Raw genomic sequence first — 20851 nt, forward strand, 5'->3', positions numbered from 1 at the left:
CAGTGTTAATATTGGGTGAACACAGCAAACAGGGATCAGACAGAATTGTGTGTGTGTGTGTGCGCGTGCGCGTGCGTGTGCGTGTGCGTGTGCGGGTCCAATTCTAGGTTAATCGACACAACAATAACAGAACTACATCTGACATACATCTGATAAAGCATTAATCATGAGGCAGTGAGAATCATTGGAGATTCCTAGGGAATCAATATGGGTTGGACATGTTGACAAATGCTGACTTGGGAACATATGCAAAAATTGTATGATTATGTAGAGATTTTATTGGTAACTTCTCTCACTGGAATGTGCTACACTTGTCTCTCTCAATTTAATTCAATTTTCTCTCTATATCTCTTTCTCTAACATGATCACCTTCGCTCTCCTCTCTCGCTCTCTCTTTCTATCTCTCACTCTATCTCTCTTCAAAAACTTTATGATAAGGCATTCACTCTCCAACCAACTGAGAAGAGAGAAAGATAAACAAAGAGAAGGGAAAGAGGGAAGAAGATGGATAAAAGAAGAAAGGTAGAGGAAAGGAGAGGCGGAAGCGTGGAAAAAGAGACTGGAAGGCATGAGATGGGAGGCAAAGGCAAAGCACTGTTGTAGAGAGAAAGAGACAGGGAGAGACAGTTCCCCCTTCCCCATAATTTCTCTCCCTCCGTTCCTTTCTCTTTTGGCTTCAGACTACCCCTTCTTCTCTCGCTCTCTGTCTCTTTTTCCAGGGTGCGTTCTCATAGCATGTGCAGAACAGCTGGCAGGCATATTCACGGTCATTTTCAACCTCTCTTTTGCCCAGTATATAATCTCCACTTATGTGTCTTTTTGTCAAGCAAAACTTTTTGTGGAAGGTGCACAGTACCCGCCCCCCCTCTCTGCACAGTACCCGCCCCCCCCCCCCCCCTCTCTCTCTCATATTTCCTCCCTCCTTCTCTCCCTCCCTCCTTCCCTTCTTCCTTTGGCTCCAGTGCTTGGGAGTCCGGTCCTTGGCAAAACCAGAATTGCTGACACACTTTATGCTTGCTGGTTTCACTTTTTCTCTTAGGCATCCTATTAATAACCAGTGTGTTTAAGGTTAGCTCTGTCTAATCAAACACAGCAAGTCGAGCGTTCAGTTCCCGCTCACTCACACACACACACACACACACACACACACACACACACACACACACACACACACACACACACACACACACACACACACACACACACCCATACACGCCCACACGCATGGACACACGCAAGCAAGCATGCACACACATGTCAAATAAAGCATGGCAGGAGACCCTGTGACATGCCGAGCAGTATAGAGCCAAGTCAGGATCAAATGGCCAATAATTGGCTTTGTATGCATCCAAAATGGCACCCTATCCCCTATATAGTGCACTCCTTTTGACAAGGGTCAAATGGAGTACAAAAATAGGGAATATGGTGCCATTTGGGAAGCAAGCTTTCTCTCCAGGGGGGTTAAGAGGAAACGCAGAGCCATCAGTTACTATTACACCCCCTGACCTCTGACCTAACTGGAAACCTGACTAATAGGGGGCTGCAGAGAGATGGAGGTATAGGAGTTCTAACAGGAAGACAGAGTGGATAGCAGAGAGGGTGATGCAGACAGAGGTGTGTAACACACACAGTGACACACGTGTGTGTGTGTGTGTGTGTGTGTGTGTGTGTGTGTGTGTGTGTGTGTGTGTGTGTGTGTGTGTGTGTGTGTGTGAGAAAGTACATATGCATGCACAGCTATTGCTCGCCTGAGGTAGAGTATCTCATGATAAGCTGTAGACCACACGATCTACCTAGTGAGTTTTCATCTGTATTTTTCATATCTGTTCACATACCACCACAGTCAGAGGCTGGCACTAAGACAACATTGAATGAGCTGTATTCCATCATAAGCAAACAAGAAAATGCTCACCCAGAGGTGGGGCTCCTAGTAGCTGGGGAATTTAAAGCAGGGAAACATAAATCCGTTTTACAAAATTTCTCTGGACCACCTATACTCCACACACAGATGCATACAAACTCTCCCTCACCCTCCATTTGGCAAATCTGACTATAGTTATATCCTCCTGATTCCTGCTTACAAGCAATAATGACAGCAGGAAGCACCAGTGACTAGATCAATAAAAAAGTGGTCAGATGAAGCAGATGCTAAGCTACAGGACTGTTTTGCTAGCAAAGACTGGAATATGTTCCGGGATACCTCCGATGGCATTGAGGAGTACACCACATCAGTCATTGGCTTCATAAATAAGTGTATCGATGACGTCATCCCCACTGTGACCGTATGTACAACCAGAAGCCATGGATTATAGGCAGCATCCGTAAGGAGGAGTTAATGGCTAGACCTGCCGCTATCAAGGAGCGGGACTCTATCCTGGAAGCTTATAAGAAATCGCGCTATGCCCTCTGATGAACCATCAAACAGGCAAAGCGTCAATACAGGACTAAGATGGAATCATACTACACCGGATCTGACGCTCGTCAGATGTGGCAGGGCTTGCAAACCATTACTGACTACAAAGGGAAGCACAGCCGAGAGCTGCCCAAGTGACACAATTCAACCAGATGAGCGAAACTACTTCTATGCTCGTTTCGAGGCAAATAACACTGAAACATGTACGAGAGCACCAGATGTTCTGGAAGACTGTGTGATCAAGGTCTCCGTAGCCGATGTGAGTAACACCTTTAACCTCTCTGGGATATGTGGGATGCAGAGCGCCAAATTCAAATAAATTACTATAAAAATCTAACTTTCATGAAATCACACATGCAAGATAGCAAATTAAAGCTACAGTTGTTGTGAATCAAGCCAACATGTCAGATTTCAAAAAGGCTTTTCGGCGAAACATAGAGAGAGAAGCATATTTCAACCCTGCAGGTGCGACACAAAAAGCAGAAATAAAAATATAATTCATGCCTTACCTTTGATGAGCTTCTTTTGTTGGCACTCCAATATGTACCATAAACATCACAATTGGTCCTTTTGTTCGATTAATTCCGTCGATATATATCCAAAATGTCCATTTATTTGGCGCGTTTGATCCAGAAAAACACCGGTTCCAACTTGCGCAATGTGACTACAAAATATCTCAAAAGTTACCTGTAAACTTTGCCAAAACATTTAAAACTACTTTTGTAATACAACTTTAGGTCTTTTTTTATGTAAATAATTGATAAAATTGAAGACGGGATGATCTGTGTTTAAAACAGGAGAAAAACAAACTGTAGCATGCTTTCTGGTCACGCGCCTCTATCTAACAGTACACTTCAAGTTACCCTCATTCAAGATGGCCGTACTTCTTCATTACACAAAGGAAAAATCTCAACCAATTTCTAAAGACTGGTGACATCCAGTGGAAGCGGTAGGAACTGCAAGAAGGTCCCTTAGAAATCTGGATTCCCAATGAAACCCATTGAAAAGAGAGTGACCTCAAACAAACAAAAAATCTGAATGGTGTGTCCTCGGGGTTTCGCCTGCTAAATAAGTTATCTTATACTCACAGACATGATTCAAACAGTTTTAGAAACTTCAGAGTGTTTTCTATTCAAATATACTAATAATATATTATCTTCTGGGGATGAATAGGCAGTTGAATTTGGGCATGCATTTCCTCTGGACGTGAAAATACTGCCCCCTGTCACCAAGAAGTTAAACAGGTGAACATTCACAAGGCCGCAGTGCCAGACGGATTACCAGGCGTGTACTGCGAGCATGCGCTGAACAACTGGCAAGTGTCTTCACTGCCATTTTCAAACTCTCCCTGTCTGAGTATATTATACCAACATGTTTTAAGCAGACCACCATAATTCCTGTGCCAAAGAACACTAAGGTAACTGGCCTAAATGACTAATGACCCGTAGCACTCACGTCTGTAGCCATGAAGTTCTTTGAAAGGCTGGCCATGGCTCACATCAACACCATTATCCCAGAAACCCTAGACCCAATCCAAATTGCACACCGCCCCAACAGATCCACAGATGATGCAATCTCTATTGCACTCCACACTGCCCTTTCCCACCTGGACAAAAGGAACACCTATGTGAGAATGCTATTCATTGACTACAGCTCAGCAGTCAACACAATAGTGCCCTCAAAGGTCATCACTAAGCTAAGGACCCTGGGACTAAACACATCGCACTGCAACTGGATCCTGGGCTTCCTGACAGGTCGCCCCCAGGTGGTAAGGGTAGGTAACAACACATCCGCCACGCTGATCTTCAACACAGGGGCCCCTCAGGTGTGCGTGCTCAGTCCCCTCCTGTACTCCCTTTTCACTCATGACTGAACGGACTCCAACACCTTCGTTGAATTTGCCGACAACACAGTGGTAGGCCTGATCACCGACGATGAAAATACAGTCTTTAGGGAGGATGTCAGAGACCTGGCCGTGTGGTGCCAGGACAACAACCTATCCCTCAACGTGATCAAGACAAAGGAGATGATTGTGGATGACATGAAAAAGAGGACCGAGCATAGCCCCATTCTCATCGAAGGGACTGCAGTGGAGCAGGTTGAGAGCTTCAAATTCCTTGGTGTCCACATCACCATCAAACTAACATAGTCCAAGCATGCCAAGACTGTCGTGAAGAGGGCACGACAAAACCTATTCCCCCTCAGGAGACTGAAAAGATTTGGCATGGGTCCTCAGATCTTCAAAACATTCTGTAGCTGCACCATCGAGAGCATCTTGACTGGTTGCATCACTGCCTGGTATGGCAACTGCCCAGCCTCCGACCGCAAGGCACTGCAGAGGGTAGTGCGAACGGCCCAGTGCATCACTGGGGCCAAGCTTCCAGGACCTCTATACCAGGCAGTGTCAGAAGATGGCCCTAAAAATTGACTCCAGCCACCCTAGTTATAGACTGTTCTCTCTCTTACCGCACGGCAAGCGGTAAGTCTAGGTCGAAGAGTCTTCTAAACAGCTTCTACCCATAAGCCATAAGACTCCCCCCTCCCCCTCTTTACACAGCTGCTCCTCTCTGATGTGGTCATCTATGCATAGTCACTTAAATAACACTACCTACATGTACATACTACCTCAACTAACCGGTGCCCCCGTACATTGACTCTGTACCCCCATGTATATAGTCTCACTATTGTTGTTGTACTGCTGCTCTTTCATTACTTGTTACTTTTATCTCTTATTCTTGTCCTTATTTTTTAAAATTGCGTTGTTGGTTGGGGGCTCATAAGAAAGCATTTCACTGTAAGGTCCACGACTGTTGTATTCGGCGCATGTGACTAATACAATTGGATTTGATGTGTACATGCACACATGCACACGTGCAGGCAGCCACCCATGCACGCACACACAACAATACAAACACAAAGACAAACACACATTCACACAGACACAGACCACTTAAACTGTAAGTAAAATTGAAGAGGGCAATCAGCATGGGTGAAAGATTAAGAAAGAATTGACATCAAAGCCAAAGTCAACTTGATATGGAGCTCAAGAGGTATCCTTTGGTATCACAACCTAAACCTCGTCCCATCATGAAGTGCTTTGAAATGCTGGTTATGGCACACATCAACTCCATCATCCCAGACACCCTGGACCCATTCCAATTTGCATACCGCCCCAACAGATCCATAGACAACGTAATCTCAATTGCGCTCTACACTGCCCTCACCCACCTAGATAAGAAGCATACCTACGTGAGAATGATGTTCATTGTCTACAGCTCAGCTTTCAACACTATAGTCCCCTCTATAAGGTTGTCACCAAGCCTGGGACCCTGGGACTGAAAACCTCCCTCTGCAACTAGATCCTGGACTTCCTGATAGGTCGACCCCAGGTGGTGAGGGTAGGCAACATCACCTCCGCCACACTGACCCTCAACACAGGGGCCCCACAGGGGTGTGTGTTTAGTCCCTTCCTGTACTCCCTGTTCACCAATGACTACATGGCCAGGCATGACGCCAACACCATCATCAAGTTTGCTGACGACACGACAGTGGGAGGCCTGATCACTGGCGATGATGAGACAGCCTAAAGGGAGGAGGTCAGTGACCTGGAAGTGTGGTGCCAGGACAACAACCTCTCCCTCAATGTCAGTAAGACCAACAAGATGATCGTGGACTACAGGAAATGGGGGGGTGAGCATGCCCTCATCCACATCGACAGGGCTGCATTGGAGTGGGTCGACAGCTTCTAGTTCCTCGGTGTCCAAATCACTAAGGACTTAAGTCCACACACAAGCAACGCTCTTCTGCCCTGGTGTGTGTGCATATTTGTGTCTGTCTGTCTGTCTATGTGTGTGTGTGTGTTTGTATGTGTGTGTGTTCTAACTTACCCTGACTCGGGCCACCTGCTGTGTGGTCTGTTCATTCTCTCTCAGCGAACCCATGTAGACCTCCTTCTGAAAGAGTGGTGTGTTGTCGTTGACATCCAGCACGTTGACCCTCAGCCTGCCCGTGGTCTCTTCTCCACCCCCATCCCGGGCCAGCACGGTCAGGGTGAACCGACGCATCAGCTCGTAGTCCAGATTTCCCCTCAGACTCACCCATCCCGTCTCAGCGTCCAGCAAAAACCTGGGTGAGGGGCATGTGACAGGACAATAAGAAACTCCATCATTCAATAGATGAGACTTATTTCATTAGAATACTTTTTAATCATGCATATTGATTGAGAAAAGGTGGGACAGTTAATTTATATGGTGTCTTAGTCAGTGTATTTAGGTGTGTCTTACTGGTCAGGCTCGTCACTGAAGTAGTACCGCACGGCCCCAAATGTGCCAAAGTCACCGTCTATGGCCTGAGGAGAGGGGAGAAAATGTAATTATTCAATGTTTGTATGTGTGTATGTAGATTGTAGCGAGAGAAAAGGGGCAAGGTACCAGCAGTCTTTGGGTGACAGTGACACTCAACAGTACACCATTTAAAAACCCTAGGCTGAATCCAAAATGGCACCCTATACCCTATATAGCGCTCCCTATAAAGTGGAGTGCTATAAATGGAATGGGGTGCCATTTGACTGTGGTATTGTATTCCCTTAAAACAAGTTGAAGAACAATAAATAAAGTGCAAATCACATTCTGGTGAAGCAGCTGTGAATGCAATAAAATACATAAAACATCAGAATAAAAACAGCATGGTTTAGTTTGGTCATCCTTCCCTGACTGATATCTGTATTCTTTAAGGCTACAGTCTAACGCTGCCAAAGGTGCTTCAACAAAGTACTGATTAAGGGTTTGAATAATTATTTAAATGTGATATTTCAGTTTTTGCAAAAATGTCTAAAAACCTGTTTTGCCTTGAAATAATGGGGTATTGTGTGTAGATTGATGAGGGGAAAAAATGATTTAATACGTTTTAGAATAGGGCTGTAACGTAATAAATTCAAGGGGTCTGAAAACTTTCCGAATACACTGTGGCTGAGGGATGGGGCTAAGAAATGTAACCTCTATCCAATTCATAGACAGCGCTCTAGATGCAGTCCATGACATCCACATAATAGTTTTAAACAAATTTGGAAGCTATACACTGTTTCTTTACATGTAAAAAATGGAGTAACAAAATCATATTTTTTGGCAATAGAGTAAGAAACGTGTGTTTAGCTCATGAGACATTAATAAGTTATATTCTTCAAGATTCAATGGGTATATATTTAAGGCCCAATGCAGCCGTTATTATATCAATATCAAATAATTTTGGGTAACAAATCAAATCAAATTTGATTAGTCACATACACATGGTTAGCAGATGTTAATGCGAGCATAGCAAAATGCTTGTGCTTCTAGTTCCAACAGTGCAGTAATATCTAACAAGTACTCTAACAATTCCCCAACAACTACCTAATACACACAGATCTAAAGGGGTGAATGAGAATATGTACATATAAGTATGTGGATGAGCGATGGCCGAGCGGCATAGGCAAGGTGCAAAATATGGTGTAAAATACATGTGAAATGAGTCATGTAAGATATGTACACATTATTAAAGTGGCATTACTTAAAGTGCCATGGTTTAAAGTGACAAGTGATCTATTTATTAAAGTGGCCAGTGATTGGGTCTCAATGTAGGCAGTAGCCTCTCTGAGTTAGTGATTGCTGTTTAGCAGTCTGATGGCTTTGAGGTAGAAGCTGTTATTTAGTCTCTCGGTCCCAGCATTGATGCACCTGTACTGAACTTGCCTTCTGGATGGTGACGGTGTGAACAGGCAGTGGCTTGGGTGGTTGTTGTCCTTCCTGTGACATCGGGTGCTGTAGGTGTCATGGGGGGCAGGTAGTTTGCGGTGATGTATTCTGCAGACTGCACGACCCTCTGGAGAGCCTTGCTGTTGAGGGCGGTGCCTGACAGCATGCTCTCGATTGTGCATCTGTATAAGTTTGTTAGAAGAGTTTTGGGTTAGAAGCCAATTTCTTCATCCTCCTGAGGTTGAAGAAACTCTGTTGCACCTTCTTCACCACACTGTCTGTGTGGGTGGACCATTTCAGTTTGTCTGTGATGTGTATGCCGAGGAAAATATAACTTTCCACCTTCTCCACTGTCCCTTCGATGTGGATAGTGGGTGCTCCCTCTGCTGTTTTCTGAAGTCCACGATGATCTCCTTTAATTTGTTGATGTTGACTGAGAGGTTGTTTTCCTGACACCACACTCTATGTGCCCTCACCTCCTCCCTGTAGGCTGTCTCATCGTTGTTGGTAATCAAGCCCACTATTGTTGTGTCATCTGCAAACTTGATGATTGAGTTGGAGGCATGCGTGGCCACGCTGTCGTGGGTGAACAGGGAGTATCGGAGGGGGCTGAGCACGCACACTTGTGGGGCCCCAGGGTTGAGGATCAGCGAAGTGGAGATGTTGTTTCCTACCTTCACCACCTGGGGACGGCCCAGGACCCAATTGCACAGGGCCTCCAGCTTAATGATGAGCTTGGAGCCTACTATGGTGTGCTATGGGGGTGAGCTGTAGTCAATGAACAGCATTCTTACATTCCTTTTGTCCAGATGGGATAGGGCAGTGTGCAGTAAAATGGTGATTGCATTGTCTGCGGACCTGTTGGGGCGGTATGCAAACTGCTGTGGGTCTAGTGTGGCCAGTATGGTGGAGGTGATATGATCCTTGACTAGTCTCTCAAAGTACTTCATGAGGACAGAAGTGAGAGCTACCGGGCGGTAGTCATTTAGTTCAGTTATATTTGCCTTCTTGGGGTACAGGAACAATGGCAGCCAGGGGCGGAAGGTAGCCTAGAGGTTAGAGCGTTGGGTAAGTAACCGAAAGGTTGCTGGATTGAATCCTCAAGCTGACAAGGTAAAAATGTGTCGTTCTGCCCCTGAACAAGGCAGTTAACCCACTGTTCCCCGGTAGGCTGTCATTGTAAATAAGAATTTGTTCTTAATTAACTGACTTACCTAGTCAAATAAAGGTTCAATAAAAAAATGTTATATAATAATCTTGAAGCATGTGGGGACAACAGACTGGGATAGGGAGCAATTGAATATGTCCGTAAACTGGTCTACGATGCAGTCTGGGCCAGCAGCCTTGCGGTTGTTAAGATGTTTAAATGTTTTACTCACAGGGGCCATGGAGAAGGTGGGGGTGGACTCAGTCCTCGTTAGCGGGCCACGATGATGGCACTGTATTCTCAAAGTGGGAAATGAAGGTGTTTAGTTTGTCTAGAAGTGTGACGTCGGTGTCCGTGATGTGGCTGGTTTTCTTTTTGTAGTTCATGATTTCCTGTAGACCCTGCCACATATGTCTTGTGTCTGAGCTGTTGAATTGCAACTCCACCTTGTCCCTGTTCGTGCATTCAGTTTCAATGCCACCATCCATCCACAGTTTCTGGTTAGGGTAGGTTTTAATAGTCACAGTGGGTAGAACATGTCCAACGCACTTTTTTATAAACTCCCTCACAGAGTCAGCATATAGGTCGATGTTGTTCTCTGAGGCTAATCAGAACATTTTCCAGTCCGCGTGATCGAAACAATCGTAAAGCGTGGCTTCCGGTTGGTCAGAACGTTGAATGGTTCTTGTCACTGGTACATCCCGTTTGAGTTTCTGCCTATATAACGGTAGGAGCAAGATGGCTTCGTGGTTGGATTTGCCAAAAGGAGGGTGGAGGAGGGCTTTGTATGCATCACGGAAGTTAGAGTAGCAGTGCTCGAGTGTATTACCCCTGCTCGTAGTGTAATCACTATGCTGATAAAATTTGGGTAGCCTTTTTCGCAAATCTTTTTTGTTAACTTCTTGAGTGTAGGGGGCAGGATTTTCATTTTTGGCAACAACAAAAAACATACCCATTTGAAACTGCCTATTTCCCAGGCCCAGAAAGTAGAATATGCATATAATTGTCAGATTATGATAGAAAACACTAAAATATTGTCTGTGAGTATAACAGAACTGATATTGCAGGCGGAAACCTGAGGAAAATCCAACAAGGAAGTGCTGTTTTTCCTGAAAGCTCTCTGATCCATTGGATACATTGCCTCTATTTAAAGGGATATCAACCAGATTCCTTTTCCTATGGCTTCCTCAAGGTTACAACAGTCGGCAGGCTTTTATTTTGGAAAATGAGCGAGAAAGATAACATCGCGTCAGTGGATAGCTGGGTGTTCGCAGAGTTTTACTTGCGCAACAGAGTGGGGCAGCCATTGTCTCTCGCTCTCCTATTGAAAAAGCTACAGTCCCAGTTGATATATTATCGATTATATATTTGAAAAACAACCTGAGGATTGATTATAAAAAATGTTCGACATGCTTCTGTGGACATTACGGATACTATTTGGAATTTTTGTCTGCGATGTCGTGACCGTTCGATCCTGTGGATTTTTTTTTGGATATATAAATAATCTTTATGGAACAAAAGGAACATTTATTGTGTAACTGGGAGTCTCGTGAGTGCAAACATTTTTTTTTACCTTTATTTAACTAGGCAAGTCAGTTAAGAACAAATTCTTATTTACAATGACAGCCTAGAACAGTGGGTTAACTGCCTGTTCAGGGGCAGAACGACAGATTTGTACTTTGTCAGCTCAGGGGTTTGAACTTACAACCTTCCGGTTACTAGTCAAACGCTCTAACCACTAGGCTACCCTACCGCCCCAGATCATCAAAGGTAAGCGATTTAATTTATTGCTTTTCTTACTTTCGTGACCAATCTACTTGGCTGCTAGCTGTTTGTAATATTTTGTCTACTGAGAGAGATGTTCTTACATAAACGCTTTCGCCGAAAAGATGTATTGAAATCTGACACGCCAGGTGGATTAACAACAAGGTAAGCTATGTTTTCCTATATTGCACTTGTGATTTCATGAAAATTAAATATTTTTAGTAATTGAATTTGAATTTGGGAAAATTGAGGAAAATGATCCCGCTAACGGGATGGGTGCGTCAAGAAGTTAAAATCCCCAGCTACAATAAATGCAGACTCAGGATAAATGGTTTCGAGTTTACATAGAGTCCAATAAAGTTCCTTGAGTGGGAATGTACACAGCTGTGACTATAACTGACGAGATGGCCAGCATTTGATTGTAAGGAATTCTACGTCGGGTGAGGAGGAGAACTTGAGTTCCTGTATGTTGTTATGATTATGATTACACCATGAGTCGTTAATCATGAGGCACACACCCCCGCCCTTCCTCTTCCCAGAGAGGTGTTTATCTCTGTCGGCGCGATGCATGAAGAAGTAGATTCCGACAACATATCCCGAGAGAGCCATGTTTCCGTGAAACAGAGAATGTTACAATATCTGATGTCTCTCTGGTCATATACTCGGGAGCGGTGGGCGATGTGCACGACTACGGAGCCTGACCAGGGGGCCACTCTGTCTGCCCCTTCTGCGGCGCCATTGTTTTGGGTCGGCTACTGGGATTAGATTCATTGTCCTGGGTGGTGGTCCGAACAGAGGATCCAGTTCTGGAAAGTCATTTTTCTGGTCGTAATGTTAGTAATTTGAAGTTGCTCTTATATCTAATAGTTCTTCCTGGCTGTAAGTAATAAGACTTAAGATTTCCTGGGATAACAATGTAACAAGAAACACATAAAAAAAAATACTGCATAGTCTCCTAAGAACTCGAAGCGAGGCGACCAAATCTGTCAGCGTCATCTTGCGTTTTAAGTATATATTACGTATCTCACTGTAATAGATTTTCATAACAATGGGTAAAAGCAGCTTTTAGTAAAAAACCATTTCTCAAGCAAGAATCTTGCTACGACAGTCTGGGAGTGATCTGAGTTGGTAGGGGAAAACTAAAAACTAGTATAGAGGTTTGGAACTCTCATTTTTATTTGTCTATTAACCAATTAACCTTATTTAAACCCACCCATGCAAACCTGCTGATTAGAAGGTCTTGTGCATATTGTACTTTCAAGGAGCAACTATCAAGAAATAAAACATATTTTTTATTTTTTATCACACTTTCACAGTGCTAGTTTCATCAGCTGTTGTACAATATGATATAAAACACGGGAAAAACATAATTTTGACTGCACTGGGCCTTGAAATAACCACTGAACAGGTTCTCAGATGCCAGATATGAAATGATTCACAGCTGTGATTGCTGCCAAACGTCTTCCCATCAAACTACTGTCATGGCCGCCGAGGCACTGTCCCTGTTGTAGTGAGCTCATTCAATTTAGACCAGTGGCTTTGACCTCACAAGTCATGAAAACCTTTTGAGGGGGTTTTAATACCCTTATTAAGAATTGAGGTGGCAGCCTACCTGGACCATTCGCAAGTTTCCTACCACCAGAAAAACTTTGTGTCGAAGATACTCCGCTCTCTCTCTTCCACAGAGTACAATGAGTGTACAACATATTAGGAACACCTGCGCTTTCCATGACATAGACTGACCAGGTGAATCCAGGTGAAAGCTACGATTCCTTATTGATGTCACTTTTTAAATCCAATTGAAACAGGGTAGTTGAAGTGGAGTAGACAGGTTAAAGAAGGGTTTTTAAGCCTTGATACAGTTGAGACATGGATTGTGTATGTGTGACAATCAGATGGTGAATGATCAAGACAAAATATTAATGTGCCTTTGAACGGGATGTGGTAGTAGGTGCCAGGCGCACCGGTTTCAGTCTGTCAATAACTGCAATGCTGTTGAGTTTTCCACACTCAACAGTTTCCCATGTGTATCAAGAAGTGTCCACCAACCATACGACATCCAGCCAACTTGAACCAACTGTGGGAAGCATTGGAGTCAACATGAGCCAGCATCCTGTGGAATGCTTTCGACACCTTGAAGAGTCCATAAACTGACGAATTCATGCTGTTCTGAGGGAAAAAGTTTGAAGCCTGGATGTGTGGTGAGAACAATGTTCTATGACTTCTCCATTGCATTCAATACCATACAACCCCACCTGTTGGCCCAAAAACTAAAGGACATTCATATAAACCCAAACACAATCAAATGGACTGTGTACTACCTGACCAATAGACCACAGTTCATAAGCCTGAACCAGGCAGTATCAGATCGGATATGAACAAACACAGGGGTGCTGCAGTGGACGGTCCAGTCACTTTTCCTGTTTAGCATTTACACAAATTACATAACAATACAATAATGCACTGAGCAACTTACAGAAATTCTGTGATGACCATGCCATAATAAGCTGTGTCATGAGAGGAGACGATGCTCATCACAGGGAAACAAGAGTCCTTGAGGGAATTCTGTGAGCCCAACTATTCGGACCTGAATGTACTGAAGACCAAGGAGCTAGTGGTAGATTTTAGGAAAAAGAAAGATGTTTTTAATCCCATTTTTATTCATGGTGAAAATATTGGTACTGTTGACTCTTACAAGTACTGGGGGGTAATAATGAACAACAAACTGAACTGGAAGGAAATTACACAGTAACTTGGCAACATACACAGGGTACCAGTACCGAGTCATTGTGCAGAGCTACGAGGTAATTGAGGTAGATATTTTTAAATGCCTTGCAAAAGTATTCGGCCCCCTTGAACTGTGTGACCTTTTGCCACATTTCAGGCTTCAAACATAAAGATATAAAACTGTATTTTTTTGTGAAGAATCAACAACAAGTGGGACACAATCATGAAGTGGAACGACATTTATTGGATATTTCAAACTTCTTTAACAAATCAAAAACTGAAAAATTGGGCGTGCAAAATTATTCAGCCCCCTTAAGTTAATACTTTGTAGCGCCACCTTTTGCTGCGATTACAGCTGTAAGTCGCTTGGGGTATGTCTCTATCAGTTTTGCACATCGAGAGACTGAAATTTTTTCACATTCCTCCTTGCAAAACAGCTCGAGCTCAGTGAGGTTGGATGGAGAGCATTTGTGAACAGCAGTTTTCAGTTCTTTCCACAGATTCTCGATTGGATTCAGGTCTGGACTTTGACTTGGCCATTCCAACACCTGGATATGTTTATTTTTGAACCATTTCATTGTAGATTTTGCTTTATGTTTTGGATCATTGTCTTGTTGGAAGACAAATCTCCGTCCCAGTCTCAGGTCTTTTGCAGACTCCATCAGGTTTTCTTCCAGAATGGTCCTGTATTTGGCTCCATCCATCTTCCCATCAATTTTAACCATCTTCCCTGTCCCTGCTGAAGAAAAGCAGGCCCAAACCATGATGCTGCCACCACCATGTTTGACAGTGGGGATGTTATGTTCAGGGTGATGAGCTGTGTTGCTTGTACGCCAAACATAACGTTTTGCATTGTTGCCAAAAAGTTCCATTTTGGTTTCATCTGACCAGAGCACCTTCTTCCACATGTTTGGTGTGTCTCCCAGGTGGCTTGTGGCAAACTTTAAACAACACTTTTTATGGATATCTTTAAGAAATGGCTTTCTTCTTGCCACTCTTCCATAAAGGCCAGATTTGTGCAATATACGACTGATTGTTGTCCTATGGACAGAGTCTCCCACCTCAGCTGTAGATCTCTGCAGTTCATCCAGAGTGATCATGGGCCTCTTGGCTGCATCTCTGATCAGTCTTCTCCTTGTATGAGCTGAAAGTTTAGAGGGACGGCCAGGTCTTGGTAGATTTGCAGTGGTCTGATACTCCTTCCATGTCAATATTATCGCTTGCACAGTGCTCCTTGGGATGTTTAAAGCTTGGGAAATCTTTTTGTATCCAAATCCGGCTTTAAACTTCTTCACAACAGTATCTCGGACCTGCCTGGTGTGTTCCTTGTTCTTCATGATGCTCTCTGCGCTTTTAACGGACCTCTGAGACTATCACAGTGCAGGTGCATTTATACGGAGACTTGATTACACACAGGTGGATTGTATTTATCATCATTAGTCATTTAGGTCAACATTGGATCATTCAGAGATACTCACTGAACTTCTGGAGAGAGTTTGCTGCACTGAAAGTAAAGGGCCTGAATAATTTTGCACGCCCAATTTTTCAGTTTTTGGTTTGTTAAAAAAGTTTGAAATATCCAATAAATGTCGTTCCACTTCATGATTGTGTCCCACTTGTTGTTGATTCTTCACAAAAAAATACAGTTTTATATCTTTATGTTTGAAGCCTGAAATGTGGCAAAAGGTCGCAAAGTTCAAGGGGGCCGAATACTTTCGCAAGGCACTGTATGTACATATAGGTAGGGATAAAGTGACTTTTTAACAGGATAGACAATAAACATTACTAACAGCATATGTGATGAGTCAAAAGAGTTAGTGCAAAAAGGGTCAATGGAGATAGTTAAATAGTTACCAATAGCTACCTGGACTAACTATTTAGCAGTTCTATGCCTTGGTAAAAGCTGACAAAGTCCTGTTGGTTCCAGACTTTGTTTTTAGCAAACGTAATGATGATGTTGGATGTAATTACGTGTTTGTTATTGTTATGTGTCTTACTCTACCAAGTTTAAACTCTGGGGTGTGAAGACCTATGCAATCAATACATCTTCCTTTTTTAACTTTACACACAGCTTGAGAGTGAAGTTCTCTCTCTCTCTCACGCGCGCTCTTGTAGGCGTGCATGCTGGGAGTGAGTCAGATGCTGGGAGTGGGAGCTTTACTATTGGGTTTCGGTGTTTTCAGTGTGTGTATATACACTGTATACAGTTGAAGTCCGAAGTTTACATACACCATAGCCAAATACATTTAAACTCAGTTTTTCACAATTCCTGACATTTAATCCAAGTAAAAATTCCCTGGCTTAAGTCTGTTAGGATCACCACTTTATTTTAAGAATGTGAAATGTCAGAATAATAGTAGAGAGAATTATTTATTTCAGCTTTTATTTAATTCATCACATTCCCACTGGGTCAGACGTTTGCATACACTCAATTAGTATTTGGTAGCATTGCTTTAAATTGTTTAACCTGGGTCAAATGTTTCAGGTAGCCTTCCACAAGCTTCCCACAAAAAGTTGGGTTAATTTTGGCCCATTCCTCCAGACAGAGCTGGTGTAACTGAGTCAGGTTTGTAGGCCTCCTTTGCTCACACACGCTTTTTCAGTTCTGCCCACACATTTTCTATGTGTGAGGTCATGGCTTTGTGATAGCCACTCCAATACCTTGACTTTGTTGTCCTTAAGCCATTTTTCCACAACTTTGGAATTATGCTTGGGGTCATTGTCCATTTGGAAGACCCATTTGCAACCAAGCTTTAACTTCCTCACTGATGTCTTGAGATGTTGCTTCAATATATCCACATAATTTTCTTACCTCATGATGCCTTCTATTTTGTGAAATGCACCAGTCCCTCCTGCAGCAAAACACCCCCACAACATGATGCTGCCACCCCCATGCTTCACGGTTGGGATGGTGTTCTTCGGCTTGCAAGCCATCCCCTTTTTCCTCCAAACATTCTATTTTTTTTTCATCAGACTAGAGGACATTTCTCCAAAAAGTACGATCTTTGTCCCCATGTGCATTTGCAAACCGTAGTCTGGCTTTTTTATGGTGGTTTTGGAGCTGTGGCTTCTTTCTTTCTAAGCGGCATTTCAGGTTAGGTTGATATAGGACTCGTTTTACTGTGGATATAGATAATTTGTACCTGTTTCCTCCAGCATCTTCACAAGGTCCTTTGCTGTTGTTCTGGGATTGATTTGATTGATCACCTATAATTTAGCCCAAACAACTACCTCTTTCCCAACTGTATTTAATTTTAATTAATTTATTTATTTTGCTCCTTTGCACCCCATTATTTTTTATTTCTACTTTGCACATTCTTCCATTGCAAAACTACCATTCCAGTATTTTACTTGCTATATTGTATTTACTTTGCCATCATGGCCTTTTTTGCCTTTACCTCCCTTCTCACCTCATTTGCTCACATTGTATATAGACTTGTTTATACTGCATTATTGACTGTATGTTTGTTTTTACTCCATGTGTAACTCTGTGTCGTTTTATCTGTCGAACTGCTTTGCTTTATCTTGGCCAGGTCGCAATTGTAAATGAGAACTTGTTCTCAACTTGCCTACCTGGTTAAATAAAGGTAAAATAAATAAATAAATAAAAGATTTGCACTTTTCACACCAAAGTACATTGATCTCTAGGAGACAGAACGCTTCTCCTTCGTGAGCGGTATGATGCGTTGTCCCATGATGTTTATACTTGCGTACTATTGTTTGTACAGATGGTACCTTCAGGCATTTGGAAATTGCTCCCAAGGATGAACCAACCTTGTGGAGGTCTACAATTGTGACTTATGGAGGTCTTGGCTGATTTATTTTGGTTATCCCATGATGTCAAGCAAAGAGGCAGTGAGTTTGAAGCCTTGAAGCCTTTGAAGCCTTGAAATAGATCCACAGGTAAACCTCCAATTGACTCACATTATGTCAATTAGCCTATCAGAAGCTTCTAAAGCCATGACATCCTTTTCTGGAATTTTCCAAGCTGTTTAAAGGCACAGTCAACTTAGTATATGTAAACTTCTGACCCACTGGAATTGTGATACAGTGACTTATACGTGAAATAATCTGCATGTGAACAATTGCTGGAATAATTACTTGTGTCATGCACAAAGTCGATGTCCTTGTCACGCCTTGGTCTTAGTATTTTGTGTTTTCTTTAATTATTTGGTCAGGCCAGGGTGTGATATGGGTTATTGTGGTGTGTTTTTGTCTTAGGGGTTTTGTGGGGTGTCTAAGTAGTCTAGGGCTGCCTGAGGCGGTTCTCAATCAGAGTCAGGTGATTATCGTTGTCTCTGATTGGGAACCATATTTAGGAAGCCATATTCTGTGAGTGTTTTCGTGGGTGATTGTTCCTGTCTTTGTGTTTGCACCAGATAGGGCTGTTTCGGTTTTCGTTATTTCATTTCGTTATTTTTGTAGTTTCTGCTTGTATAGGGTTTTCCTTCATTTAAATAAATCATGAATCATCATCACGCTGCATTTTGGTCTGATCCTTGTTCTACCTCTTCGTCAGAGGAGGAGATAGAAGAGAGCCGTTACAGTCCTAACCGACTTGCCAAAAACTATAGTTTGTTAACAAGAAATGTGTGGAGTGAAATGTGTGGAGTGAGGTTGAAAAATGAGTTTTAATGACTCCAACCTAAGTGTATGTAAACTTCCGACTTCAACTGTATATATATATTGATCAGTTTAGTTCTAAGGTTTTATTTGTCTCACTGTCACTAAGCACTTATAGGGGTGGTGTGATAGTTGAGGTTTTTTTCTCTCGAGGGCGCACTTGCGGAGGGTTGGGGTTTGAAAAACTTAGTCGGGTGCATGGAGTATAGATTCCTGTTGTGGCAGGGTGTTCGGTGGAATATTTTAGCTCAGCATTTGGAGCTATCATTGGGTATAGCCTCAAGGATGAATACCCCTGTAGTGATATTCTTAGATTATACTGCAAAGGTGAATACAATAGTTGAGAGTGGTGTTGTATTGCGGGATACACAGACGTCAGTATTTCCTCTTGTGAATCCGACGAAGAAAGTTGTACTTTCTAACGTGCAACCATTTGTTGGAGATTAAATGTTGGAGCGAGAGTTCTAATCGTGGTCAACTTGTATCTACAATAAAAAGGTTATTTTTGGATGCAAATCTCCTTTGTTTAAACATGTCGTGTCTCATAGGAGACAAGTGCACATGAAAATGAAGAAGGATACTGACTAACTGAATTTAGTGTCAGGTTTGAAGTTTGACAGATTTGATTATGTGTTCCACACTTCTACTGAATCAATTAAATGCTTTGGCTGCAGGAGAAAGTGGCAATTTGGTACGCTATTGTCCCGAGAACGTGCGCGCAGAGCCTGGTCGGGCGCTAGGGCTGGTGCAGGAAATGCACCACCACAAAGGGATGAACATGCTAAGGGTTCAGGGGAAGGGGGGCAGCAGTGGTTGAAAAAGTAGGATAGGAGAGCAGTGTGGAGATAGGGGCAATTGTGGTGGATCAGATAAAAGAGGGAGGGGAAACAGCCAGTGAGACTGCAACTGGGGTCACTGAGTTGGTGCTGGAAAATGAAATTGGAGTTCAAGAGGAGATTGAAACAATGGAAAATGAAGCATCTGTTTTCAAAGTACCGAGGATTAAGAGGAAGAATTTAAAGGGTGATGAAGGTTCTAATTCTAAGAGAAAGGTAGAGATTGATGAATCAGTTGAGGATTAGAGTTTGTAGAGTTTTCCTCTGAGGTGGAGAGCGAGAGTGAGTCATCTGACACATCACAACAAAATAGCGAGAGAAATGGGGTGGAAGGGAGGTATGGGATTGAGAAGATACGTCAATTTCTGAAATTGACAAAAGGGAAGAAATGTATGCAGGATTATAATGTAACAATTTTTTTGTTGTTTGTTGAATCAGCAAAGGTTCTGAGAGGTTTGACAAGCCCTTAAATCGCTAGACTCAAGAAAGTTGTCACGAGAGTGACAAGTGATTTCAATTCTAAAGGAAATGAAAGATTTCTGCCTTAACTCTGTAAAGATATGTTTTTTCTGTCTCTTCTTCTGTATTTTTTTTCCCAGCCAGAGCAGTTTTAAGATTTATTTAAAAAAGTGCTGTGGTGTATGAATTAATGAAGGGAAAGGGAAGTGGCAAAGGTTTTGACCAAGAAACTCATAGTAATATTGACAATTAAGTTATTTGGCAACAGGAGTTTGTGTGTGTGGGCAGGGGGGGGGGCAGTGTTGTGTAGTCATAAAAGCTCAAAAGGTGGGTGATGTGGATATCCTGTTCTCAAAAGGGTTTTTGCCTTTGTCATATGAGGTTGAACAGGTAGTTGAGGGGAAGTTATTAAAAGTTAGATTGAGGTAGGAAAACATAACTGTGTGTTTAATAAATGTATATACCCCAGTGGTGGCAGTTGAGAGGGTATGTTTTTTATAGACATTATCAAATACCATTGGGAAATGTAACACAGAGGATGATTTATTTCTTGCTGGGAATTTTAACTGCACAGTCAGTGATTTAGATTGAAACCATAAAGAACATCATATAGCCTCAAATACTTTTTTTAAACACCTCATTGTAACACATGAACTGTGTTATATTTGGCGGAGCTAACATAGAGGCACGAGACAGTACACATGGTCCCATGTGAGAGAAAACACCATCTCTCTGGTCAGGTTTTATTGTTTTGAGCATCAATCTCAGGTCTGTAAATCAAGTGTGATAACCCCAGTGGCATTTTCTTATCATTCTTTAACAACAGAGGTGGAGTTCACTTACGCTGTAAAACCCGAAAGCGCATACTGACATTTTAATATAACTTTTTTGATTGATGTTCACTTCAGGACATGTTTTAGTTTTTTCTGGAAGAGGTGGAGGTCTCAAAAGGCCTGTTTTGTATCGCTTCAACAGTGGTGGGATATAGGGAAAATCCAGATTCAACAATTCTGTAATCAGTACACATTGAATGTCACCAGAGACAACACCAGATCAATGAAAGAGATAAAGTCTGAAATAGTGTAACGCCTGACGTTGGTTGAGACCACAGGAGATTGAGGCCATAATCAGCCCCTCAAGAAAAAGCCACATT

General features: G+C 42.7%; 1 protein-coding gene across 1 annotated transcript in view; it reads right to left on the minus strand.

The window, feature by feature from the left end:
* Positions 1–20851, minus strand: part of LOC109889705 (cadherin-23) — a 648086-nt gene that overhangs the window by 227942 nt on the left and 399293 nt on the right. Inside the window, exons 14-15 of the mRNA XM_031823245.1 lie at positions 6697–6761; positions 6301–6538 (exon numbers count right to left, since the gene is read on the minus strand). Of these exons, the coding sequence (XP_031679105.1) occupies positions 6301–6538; positions 6697–6761 (303 nt within the window). The remainder of the gene's footprint in view (positions 1–6300; positions 6539–6696; positions 6762–20851) is intronic.

Source organism: Oncorhynchus kisutch, linkage group LG4 (genome assembly GCF_002021735.2).
Source record: "Oncorhynchus kisutch isolate 150728-3 linkage group LG4, Okis_V2, whole genome shotgun sequence".
In the NCBI taxonomy this organism is placed as follows: domain Eukaryota; kingdom Metazoa; phylum Chordata; class Actinopteri; order Salmoniformes; family Salmonidae; genus Oncorhynchus; species Oncorhynchus kisutch.